Source organism: Mauremys reevesii, linkage group 11 (genome assembly GCF_016161935.1).
Source record: "Mauremys reevesii isolate NIE-2019 linkage group 11, ASM1616193v1, whole genome shotgun sequence".
In the NCBI taxonomy this organism is placed as follows: domain Eukaryota; kingdom Metazoa; phylum Chordata; order Testudines; family Geoemydidae; genus Mauremys; species Mauremys reevesii.
This window is the reverse complement of record NC_052633.1, coordinates 37,962,619-37,974,480: the sequence shown is the minus strand read 5'-3', so window position 1 is coordinate 37,974,480 and position 11,862 is coordinate 37,962,619. Positions and strand designations below refer to the sequence as shown.

General features: G+C 42.8%; 1 protein-coding gene across 1 annotated transcript in view; it reads left to right on the top strand.

Annotated features, from left to right (window-relative positions):
• MAP3K20 (mitogen-activated protein kinase kinase kinase 20) overlaps nucleotides 1–11,862 on the top strand; it is a 135,376-nt gene that overhangs the window by 106,356 nt on the left and 17,158 nt on the right. Inside the window, exons 12-16 of the mRNA XM_039494982.1 lie at nucleotides 1,272–1,316; nucleotides 2,368–2,398; nucleotides 2,487–2,626; nucleotides 4,637–4,699; nucleotides 8,641–8,733. Coding sequence (XP_039350916.1) covers nucleotides 1,272–1,316; nucleotides 2,368–2,398; nucleotides 2,487–2,626; nucleotides 4,637–4,699; nucleotides 8,641–8,733 — 372 coding nt within the window. The remainder of the gene's footprint in view (nucleotides 1–1,271; nucleotides 1,317–2,367; nucleotides 2,399–2,486; nucleotides 2,627–4,636; nucleotides 4,700–8,640; nucleotides 8,734–11,862) is intronic.

Genomic DNA, 11,862 nt, shown 5'->3' with positions numbered 1-11,862 from the left:
TGGGTGGAAGTCATTGTGGGAGGCACCTTGGCCTGTTGTCCCACAGTCTGCAGGGTCAGGGAAAGGAGGAGACTAATAGATAACTATTTGAACAGATGGGGTGGCTGCCATGCATATGCACAAAGTCTTTCAGGTGTGAAGGAGGAATTCTGGAGAGGAGGAACTGCAACTGCCAAGAGGTTGGGCACTAGGGTGCTTGTAGGCTTGCATAGCCCACAATGTAAGGAGACCACAAAGACTGAGGGTTGACCAGTAAAATCTGAATTACAGTTTGGTAGCTAAGTAATTCAATAAATGTTCATCCAGAGTATGGTGGCAAGAGTTTGGGTGGTACTGTCAATTCAAATACATCTAATTAGCAGGATACCAATGAGAAGAGACTATAGCTTAGAATAACCCATTCTTTAGCTGGTTAGATGGACGTTACTATCTCAGTGAGATCGTTCACTGTGTCATCGTCTAACCATTCCTGGGTTTCACTGACACAGCCATCCCCTCGTGTATCAAGTAGATCCTGGTCTGATCCCCTCATACTTGAAGAGGGGAATCCTGATCCTCCATATAACAAAGCGTACCATACATGGGGCTGTGGCATTCAGCTGTCTGTGAAGTGTCCCCTTCAGGTTTTGTTCCACAGCTCCTAAAAGGAATGATCATGCAGGTGTAAGCGGTAACCGAAGGGTAAAAGGGGACAGACAACCTTGTACCTTAATCAGTAAGGAAGACTAGCTACAGTGGCCCAGTCCCAAGTCAGCCGTGCTCTGCTTTTCATGCAGTGGCTGCTTCATTCACTCTACAGAATATCTCCCTCCCAGCTGATATTGGGAAAAACCAAGACACACCTTTCACTACTGGAGTCAAGCAATAGTAAAAGTGATGGTGAAACACAAGGAGAAAGTGGTGGCTAGTGAGTCCCACTTGTGGGGATGCGGCTGGTGACAAAATTCCAAGACTGCTTTTGTTACTTAGTGATCTCCTGAGTAGTTTTGCCCCCTGGAGGTGTTGGGACTATTCCATCACTGCTGTAATATCACTGAAGCCTGCCTGTGATCATTTTGACTAATATGTGAACATGAGGAATGCTACTTTGATGGCACTTTGTGCAGTAATCCATGGAATAATGAGGAAAGTCCTCATCACAACCAGGAGGCTTATGGCCTTAGATGGAGAGGAGGTGCCAAATAAAATCAGCCACTGAAGTAAAATTGGGGGGAGACCTGATCGGACAAGAAGAGCAATATTACTCTTTTCAATTCATATTTCTCACACAGTTGCTGCCTTCCTTTGATATTTGCGCGTGGACCGAAGAAGATGTGGTAAGCATTTTGTACTAATTCAGTTGGTAAGCATTTTGTACTAATTCAATTGGCATTGTTTTGATGTAGCTATAAAAGAAAACTGATGCACAACATAGTAAATGAAATCTACATTGTAGTAATTTGAGAAATCTCTAGACAAGATTCTAAGACTGTATATTTTTAAAATTCCTGTTCCAAAAAAGATTTTAAAATGACCCTATCCTGACAGAGGAAGGACTTCATTGCCTTGGTGAAATGGTCACATGCTCAGAGGCCTGTTAAAGCATTTGGCTTGGCAGGCTATCAGTATATGCTGCTGAATTGTCATAGGCATGAACCAAGCAACACTGAAGTGCTGTAAGAATGCATACCTCACCAGTGTCAGGAGAAAAAGAGGACAGCAAACATCATAGTCTCTTTGCGCAATCCAACAGGACTGGGATTCATTTTAAGTTAAGATTCTAAAAAGGGGGATGGGAAACCACTTTCATATAAAATACAAAATGTAATTGCTTTTAGGGGACTAGCTACGATACTAACTTTAGATCATATTTTGAACATTCGTTCAAGTTAATTGGTAAGCAAGAAATTTTAGATGTTTATCTCGAACACGTTAGTGTATCATAGCGGTTTTAATATTCCTCTTAGCAGCCTTCTGATACATCATGTATAACGTGGTCATTTAACTGAAGGTTACTGAAGGACTAACTGAAAAGCCAATGCAAAGTAGTAATGGTCCGAGCTGCTGAACTCGTCCCATTTATAACACAACAAATTGCTAAATCTACATTAGGAGCAGTAGCAATTAAAAAGCAATAATAAACTGAGAAAATGGCTGCAAAGCAGAAAGAAATTTATATTAAATAACAAACTTGCAAGATAGCCCTGAAAAGTAAATATAATGGAGAAGTTTGATTCCCTTGTCCCACCACTAAAAAGACTTTTAATTTTTGTTTTAAAATTGAATTATGAGCATTACATTTTTTTGTGTTTTGAGGTTCTGTAACCTATACATTTTAATTGTGTGACCTTCAAAACTGTGTTCTTTTTTTTTTTTTTTTTTTTACAGTACTTTTGGCTGCACCAGCTTGTTGGAAAAGGTAAACTATACATTATAGCTCACAGATTCAACTTTTTTTTTCCAGTGAAGAGCACTATGGATTTCTGTATAACCTTTCATATCTTAAGGTGATGCTTCTGGTGAGATGAATGTTTATGCCAACTTATTTAAGGAAAATCATATCACTGGGAAACGGTTGCTTCTTATAGAAGAAGAAGATTTAAAGGATATGGGAATTCTTTCCAAAGGACATATCATTCATTTAAAGGTATCTTAACAACACGTCTTGATAATCACAATAGTAAATGTTGGCAGTGTAATGTAAATGACAGTGTAAATGTTGACAAAAATCATCAGTTTTATCCAGCATAAGAGAAGATCTAAAGCTAAGGCTAGAAAAACTTTTCTGAGAAAAAGTCATACCCAGAACTTGCTTGCAATAGGCACCAAAGCAAACCTAAACACTTTCTGAGATGCCAAAAAGATTGGTAACCTTGAGGTTTTGATGCTTTGTTGGTTTTTTTCCTCTCTTAAAAATACCCATGCTCCTCTGCATTTTTGGGTTTTGGCTGGGACAGGAATAGGAAATATTGCAAAAGACTCTTCTAATAGTATTTCCCACCTAAGTGAAACCTTTGGAAATCTTAGGACAGAACCTGTTCTCACAAGACTTCCAGCCTAATCAGAGAGGTTTGGATAAACACCAAAAATGTATTTGAACTGAAATCTCTGAACATCTTGAGTTTCACCAATCATCTCTAATTTAAAACTGCTTTGTGTACCAAACACTCTATTCTTGAACAATTGTAAAGCTAGTTGAGTGCTAGTGGGTAGGGCTCCTTTGCTGTCTGAGCTTTATTTCATCCACAAGCGATTATATCACTCTAATTATTTAATAGTTACACTGAATCCAGCAAAACCCTTGGCCAGAAACTAGTAACAGACGTAGTAGTAATAATATTTACTTACTGTCACAGAACATGGCTTACATACCCATGGTTCTGCTCTGAAAAATGTCTTGAAATTGGCATTGTGGGCTTCCATTATATCTGAGTGATTCTGTATACAATGTGCTCCATTTACTAGTAAAAGGACGCTTTTTGTCTGATTGTCAGCCCTGAGAGTCACACTAGGTTATATCTATCTTTTGCATCAGCACAATAAAGGCATTACAGTCCAAATTAATATTGCATTTCTATGGGTTGTACGCCATTGTTTCCAAGTAGTTCCATTAGTGACATGTGTGATTGCCCTCCGCAGGGGTTGTTCAGGTGAAACTTATTAAAACTTGGTAAATAAATGAACACAGAGCACGGAATAGAGCAGCGGTTCCCAACTGGGGGTCTGCCAAGCATGGCCGCTCGGAGCCCCCAGCCCAGGTACCATGGAGCTGAAGCCCAGAGCCCCAGTGCCTGGAGCCCCTGGAGAAGCTGCCCCGTGGGGCTGAAGCCCTGAGCCCCCAGCCCCATGAGGCTAAAGTCCCAAGCCGCCTCCTCACCCCAAGCATCAGAAGCCCCAAGCCCGCTTTGTTCCGTGGGGCTCCCCAGCCCCGCAGGGCAGAAGCTTCTCCCCACACATTGCAGCTAAAGCCCAAGCCACCTCCCCTCAAGCTGGGCCATGGAGTTTTTATAGCATGCTGGTGGGGCCCCCAAAAGGAAACAGTTTAGAACCCCTAGGATAGAGAATGCAGTTCTTGCTGAGTTGGTTCAGTGAGGCTAACAGGAGTAAAAACCAGTACAAACCTATATTTGTGATTGAGGGTATGTCTACACTGCAACTGGGAGTGTGCTTCGTAGTGCCCGTAGGCAGATATGCACTAGCTCTGCTTGAGCTAAGTGTGCTAAAACTTTCAGTGTAGCCCAGCATAGCATGGGCAGCAGCTCAAGCTAGCCATCTGAGTACAAGCCCACCTAGAACCCCTGGGTAGCTGCCGCCTATACTAACTCTGTCTACACTGCTATTGCAGAGCTAGCACGTGTCTGTCTATCCATCCGTGAAAGCACATGCCCAGCTGCAGTGTAGACATACTCTAAATTAAGCAGATCTGACTCTGAATACTCGCAAGGGGGCAGATCTGCTGAGTAAGACGGTGACATTTTACAGTCCCTTTTTAGAACAGAACTGTATATTAAGATTGGCTCCAGAGAACACTATACACCCTGAATGAGTTACACACGCACACCCCTACACACACACTGTGCTATTTTTCAGTCCTGCATTTACGCTATTAGATCATGAGGAACTATTATCTAATTTGGGTTTGTTTGGTTTCTTACAGACTGCTATTGAGAAGTTAACTCATGATTACCTAAACATGTTTCATTTCCCACCATTAATTAAGGTAAGTATTTATTTATTTATTTAAAAGGTGCTACCTGTCTTGACACAATAAATGGACCCAGGCTGTGCTACTAGGCCTTACACTTAGTATAACGTGCACATCTGCATTGTCATTATTTGTGACAGATTTTTGAGGTCAAGTTAGCGATGTGAGTGTTCATATCAGAACGAGTAATATCACAACAACACACCCTCTCAATGAGGTTCAGAGAATTAATACAACAGAAGGATGCCTTGCAGGTTAACGTATGATGGTAATATCATAAGGCCAGATTGTGACCCCTTTACTTGCATGGGTGAGCAGTTACTCCCATCAGTAATCCCACTGAAATCATGTGAGTAACTACTTATCATTGTGAGCAAAGTAGTCCCAATCCAGACCATAATGAGCACATCATTCCTTACTCTGTTGTCCTACAAGAGAAAATAATGATGTACTATAGTAGCCATTCTTTTGTTTCCTTTTTAAGCCCCCTGTGTGCTAACCATACATCTTTTGGGTCTTGTGGTATCAGCAACAACAGGTAGGACACCAACAAAGATAGACCTGGTCTACCCCTCCTCCGGGGTCCTTCCTTTGGATTTGAGATATAAAGACTCAAATGATTTTTAGAGCTTACCATGAAACCCAAGGTGGAGGAGGTAATTTCTTTTATTGAACCAACATCTGTTGGTGAAAGGGACAAGCTTTAGGAATTGTGGTAAAAAAAACCTCTCTCATGAACAGAAGTTGTTCCAATCAGGGGCGGCTCTAGGAATTTCGCCGCCCCAAGCACGGCGGCACACCGCGGGGGGCGCTCTGTCGGTCGCTGGTCCCGCAGCTCCGGTGGACCTCCTGCAGACGTGCCTGCGGAGGGTCCGCTGGTCCCGCGGCTCCGGTGGAGCGTCCGCAGGCATGCCTGCGGGAGGTCCACCGGAGCCACCTGCTGCCCTCCCGGCGACCGGCAGAGCGCCCCCCGTGGCATGCCACCCCAAGCACGCGCTTGGCGTGCTGGGGCCTGGAGCCGGCCCTGGTTCCAATAAAAGATGTTACCTCACCCACCTTGTCTCTCTAATTTCCTGGGACCAACATGGCTACAACTACACTGCATACATCCAACCAAAGGAATTCTGTCAGCTACTCCGAGAGTACTAGACCCCAGAGGATTCAGTTGCTTTTATTGCAGTGGGACCCACTTAACATAAAGTCCATTGTACAGTCAAAGGAAAATCCATAATTGTTTACTGCATTGCAGATTTCAAGCCATAATTCCAGTTACAATGGACAGCTGCTCAAAATGACATTGTTCTGTGAAATAACAGCTTCATATGGAGCTGAAGGTGCTCAACACCTCACAGGAGCTGGCCCTGTAATAGGCTACCAGTATATATAGTGTAACACAAGCTAATGTGTGAGTTCTGGTATATATACCCAAGATAGCAGACTGTGAAGAGCTACAAAGAGATCTCATAAAACTGGGTGACTGGGCAACAAAATGGCAGATGAAATTCAATGTTGATAAATGCAGAGTAATGCACATTGGAAAACATAATCCCAACTATACATATAAAATGATGGGGTCTAAATTAGCTGTTGCCACTCAAGAAAGAGATCTTGGAGTCATTGTGGATAGTTCTCTGAAAACATCCACTCAATGTGCAGTGGCAGTCAAAAAAGCAAACAGAAAGTTGGGAATCATTAAGAAAGGGATAGATAATGAGACAGAAAATATCTATATAAATCCATGGTACGCCCACATCTTGAGTACTGCGTGCAGATGTGGTTGCCCCATCTCAAAAAAGATATATTGGAATTGGAAAAGGTTCAGAAAAGGGCAACAAAAATGATTAGGGGTATGGAACAGCTTCCGTATGAGGAGAGGTCCAAATCTTATTAATCTATCAGCTTGGAAAAGAGATGAGTAAGAGGGGATATGATTGAGGTCTATAAAATCATGACTGGTTTTGAGAAAGTAAATAAGGAAGTGTTATTTACTCCTCATAACACAAGAACTAGGGTCTTCAAATGAAATTAATAGGCAGCAGGTTTAAAACAAACAAAAGGAAGCATTTCTTCTCACAATGCACAGTCAACCTGTGAAACTCTTTTCCAGAGGATGTTGTGAAGGCCAAGACTATACCAGGGTTCAAAAAAAAGAACTAGATAGAATCATCATAGAATCATAGGATTGGAAGGGACCTTGAGAAGGTCATCTAGTCCAGTCCCCTGCACTCATAGCAGGACTAAGTATTATCTAGACCAGGGATCAGCAACCTTTGGCACGCTGCCCATCATGGAAATCCACTGGTGGGCTGGGATGGTTTGTTTACCTGCAGCTTCCGCAGGTTCGTCCGATCACAACACCCACTGTTCCAGGCCAATGGGGGCTGCGGGAAGCGGTGCAGGGATGTGCTGGCCACCTCTTCCCACAGCCCACATTGGCCTGGAACGGCAAACCACGGCCAGTGGGAGCTGCGATTGGCCGAACCTGCAGACGCTGCAGGTAAACAAGTGCTCCAGACACGGTGCTCCAGCTGAGGCCTAATCAGCGCAGAGTAGAGCAGAAGAATTACTTCTCATGTCTTGCTGACAACAGTCCTGCTAATACATCCGAGAATGATGTTTGCTTTTTTTGCAACAGTGTTACACTGTTGACTCATATTTAGCTTGTGGTCCACTATGACCCCCAGATCCCTCTCTGCAGTACTCCTTTCTAGGCAGTCATTTCCCATTTTGTATGTGTGCAATTGATTGTTCCTCCCTAAGTGGAGTACTTTGCATTTGTCCTTATTGAATTTCATCCTATCTACTTCAGACCATTTCTCCAGTTTGTCCAGATCATTTTGAATTATAATCCTATCCTCCAAAGCACTTGCAACCCCTCCCAACTTGGTATCATCCGCAAACTTTATAAGTGTACTCTGTATGCCATTATCTAAATCATTGATGAAGATATTGAACAGAACTGGACCCAGAACTGATCCCTGCGGGACCCCATTCATTATGTCCTTCCAGCATGACTGTGAACAACTGATTACTCTCTGGGAACAGTTTTCCAACCCGTTTTGCACCCACCTTATAGTAGCTCCATGTAGGTTGCATTTCCCTAGTTTGTTTATGAGAAGGTCATGCGAGACAGTATCATAAGCTTTACTACAGTCAAGATATGCCACATCTACCACTTCCCCCCCATCCACAAGGCTTGTTACCATGTCAAAGAAAGCTATCAGGTTGGTTTGACATGATTTGTTCTTGACATGATTTGTTCAGACTGTTACTTATCACCTTAGTATCGTCTGGCGTGTTTGCAAATGGATTGCTTAATTATTTGCTCCATTATCTTTCTGGGTACAGAAGTTAAGCTGAATGGTCCGTAAATTCCCTGGGCTGTCCTTATTTCCCTTTTTGTAGATGGGCACTATATTTGCCCTTTTCCAGTCTTCTGGAATCTCTCCCATCTTCCATGACTTTTCAAAGATAATTGTTAATGGCTCAGATATCTCCTCAGTCAGCTCCTTGAGTATTCTAGGATGCATTTCATCAGGCCTTGATGACTTGAAGACATAGATAAGTTCATGGAGGATAGGTCCATCGATGGCTATTAGCCAGGATGGGCTGGGATGGTATCCCTAGCCTCTGTTTCCCAGTAGCTGGGAATGGGCGACAGGGAATGGATCACTTGATGATTACCTGTTCTGTTCGTTCCCTTTGGGGCACCTAGCATTGGCCACTGTCGGAAGACAGGCTATTGGGCTAGATGGACCTTTAGTCTGACCCTGTACGGCAATTCCTATGTTCTTATGTGGAATTAATGAGAGGACGACAGTATCCTCTGACCAGCCAACAGATTTGTAACATACAAAAGGCAAGGGTATTAAATTCTTACCGTCAAATGGAAGCTTGTCACCAACTCAGAGGGACTAATAATAGAGGTCATTGCTTACACTGTGTTTCTGTGATAGGATTCTGCAAGTGGAAATGAAGAAAACATGGAGAAAGTAGTGAACCTGGAACTTGTTTTTGGTTATCACTTGAAACTGGGAAATGCTCCACAGGTAAATGAATCTTATTGAGATAATATTATTTTATTTCTGTTTCTTCAATCATTACTCAAAGGGCCCAATATCTGTAGGAATATTTTCCATTTATAATATGAATCCTGCTACTCAGAAAATCACAGAGCAAATTTCAAAGTACAGTGCTGAATCAATGATGGATGGGTACAAGAAAAAAAGTGGTACGGAAAGTTTTGAATTAAATAAGATTGTTTCCTCAGAAGCATTTTCTCTAACTTCACGCCTGCGGGAGGTCCACCGAAGCCGCGGGACCAGTGAACCTGCCGCAGGCAAGCCGCCGAAGGCAGCCTGCTTGCCGCCCTCGCGGCGACCGGCAGAGCACCCCCTGTGGCTTGCCACCCCAAGCACGCGCTTGGCGTGCTGGGGCCTGGAGCCGCCCCTGCTCATACTGAACATGAGACAACAGGTTTTTGTGAAAAGGAGGTAAATTGAGATCCCAGTGGAGGCTGGGGGCTTGGACTAGTATTGAATTTGTCTCATTTATGGGCAAAGACTTCTTGGTTTGCTGTGTGAGGATTTCCTCCTTTCTTTTTCACCGTATTTTGGATTTCTTTTATCTGAAGCGTTTTCCCGTTGTAAAGATGGATTTCCCATTGCAATGTGAATTGCTTGTACATTCCCAGTGCTTTCAGGCACCCATAACGTGTGGTGCTATAGAGCTTCATTTCTTTAGGTGCACATAGTGCCTTGCCTTGTGCAGCCATGCAAGGGAATAAGGGGCATAAGGCCTTGAAGTGTTGGGGGAAGTACTCTGCACCAGCTATCTGCCTGGCGTGGAATCCGGGAGGCAGATTCTCACTTTGAGCATGTTTCCCAGGTTGCACCTGAACTAGCACAACAATGCCCCCGCTAGGGACTTGTGAAAAATCAGTGTCTGAGCTCTCAGTGGGTTTCCTCATGTAACTGTGGAAACTTCCTTCTTTTGTGTTTTATTTCTCTCTCTCTCTCTAGCTTTCCAACTGGTTTTGCTTGCATTGTGAGTTGGTGTGTGCATACAGGAGAAGGTATATTTCCACACCCTCATTTAAAGCCAGTTACAACTGGCACAGGTCTGATTCATTTTTAAACTGGTTGGAGCCATAGAGTAAATCAGACTTGGATGGCCTGAACTGCCTTTACTGGCCTGGTTTAAAAACCAGCTACTTCTTCCACCCTTTCCCATCTCTTTGAAACTTATACAGTAAAGGAAGGCTAGTAGCTCTTTTCTCCTTACATACACTCCTTACTTCCGACAGAAACTATCTGTCAACACCAATTTAATTTGCGGTTTGGGGAACTCATCAGATTAAAATCATGGCAGAACATTCCATATCCAAAATTAAGAAGTTCCCATTGTCCAGCTTTTCAGTTGTACCTCACACACATTACATAGGTATGTTAACAACGCTGCCTATTTCAATTCTATTGGAGTATTTTTTGTGATCCACAACCTCCTATGCAAGACCCTTGAATGCCTTTAATCTCTTGCACATAAAATTTTCTAGTCTAATAATATTTAATTTAGTCCCAAAGATGTCTCAGCACTTAAAAATTCTGGAATATAGTATAGAAGTCCAAGCATAATCATAGTCTTCTATCATTTATTATAGCAGACTTGTGTAGATTCTAATAAAGCAGAGAAAAGAGAAATATATTCTTTGTAAAACTGAAAAAAACCCCAACAACTGAGCAATAAAATAAATATAACTACAGAATAATTAAACTGATTAATTTAATCTGTCAAAGTGGAGCATCATTTAGTCTGGCAAAATGGTATCAATGATACAGTATCGGCTCGTTGAAACCTTAGCACAAGGTACTTTGAACTCATCAGGTTTTCCGTCAAGAAGGGAACACCTGGGCCTTATTCTGATCTGACACTAGTGTAAAACATGTGCCACTTCATTGATTTCAGTCTGCTTACTCCTGGAACACCATCAGTGTAAATGAGATCAGAAACAGGGCCATACTCTTCAAAGGTGTTGAATGTAGGGTGCAGTGCAGCGATTCCCATAGGAAATGCACATTTGTATTGAACTGTAAAGAGGTATATGCAGACTCATAGAAAGTTTTGGCTGAGTAACTTGCTCACTTGCCTTTCTATAGAACCTTTTTAGTATATATCTGGGTTTTTACAGTACACCCAATTTGGATGAAATTGCTCTCTTCCCATCCCCATTCTCATACACACAAAGCCCCAGTAATCTGTCTTTGTACAGGGATCACTACAAGGACATATGCAGTTCCCAGCGCATAGACAGTCTGTTGGCTTGCAACACAACCTCGCTCCAGGGCACTAGAATAGTAGCCACTGCATCTCCACATGGGCAACTGTGGATGCAGTGGTACTGCCCCAGCCTACCCCAAACCTCCTTGCACACCAGCCTCTGCTGGGCTGATATACAAAATCCCTTGGGATGGGAGCACACAAAAAAGATCGTTGCGAACCCCTGAACAGCTACTTCACCTAAAGGCAATCCACCCCATGCCCCAACACAGTCCCACTGCGGAGTGAAAATAGCACAGAAAGCCTGGCACTGGCCCACAGCATTGGATGGTGGAGTTCATCCTTTCTGAGGGTACGTTGGGCTTACTCCCCTGCACCACTTTCGGAGCTGTCTATCACTAGTGGTAACTGAGAGATGTCTACAAAAGTACAGGGGTTTGTTAAATGGCATGAAGATATAGTCAGGGCTTGGAAACAGGAATACTGCTTTTCACACTTCCACCTTTAAAATATTGCATTCACAAACAAGTGAACTAGCAATTTATTTTTATGATGATGATCAGGGCCCTAAAAATCCTTATTTGCTTGCAACCACTGAATGAGGACAGACCTTTGTAAACATGGCAGCTAATCTCAGAACCATTTCTGTCTCAGAACTCGGGCTGTCTCAGCTGCTGAAACCTGCTGTTTTAAAGGCATTAGAGCTGAACATCTACTGACAGCACCTGAGTTATTTATCATTATGTATAACCCACTACACTAGATTTTATTATGCTGGATTTACACAAAAGATAATAGCAAGTGAAAGATATTTTTTGCATATTTAGCTACAGTAAGGTCCCAATATTATGTTCCTCATTCAGGCAAAATTCCCGTTGATCTGGGACTTCTGCCTGAGTGAG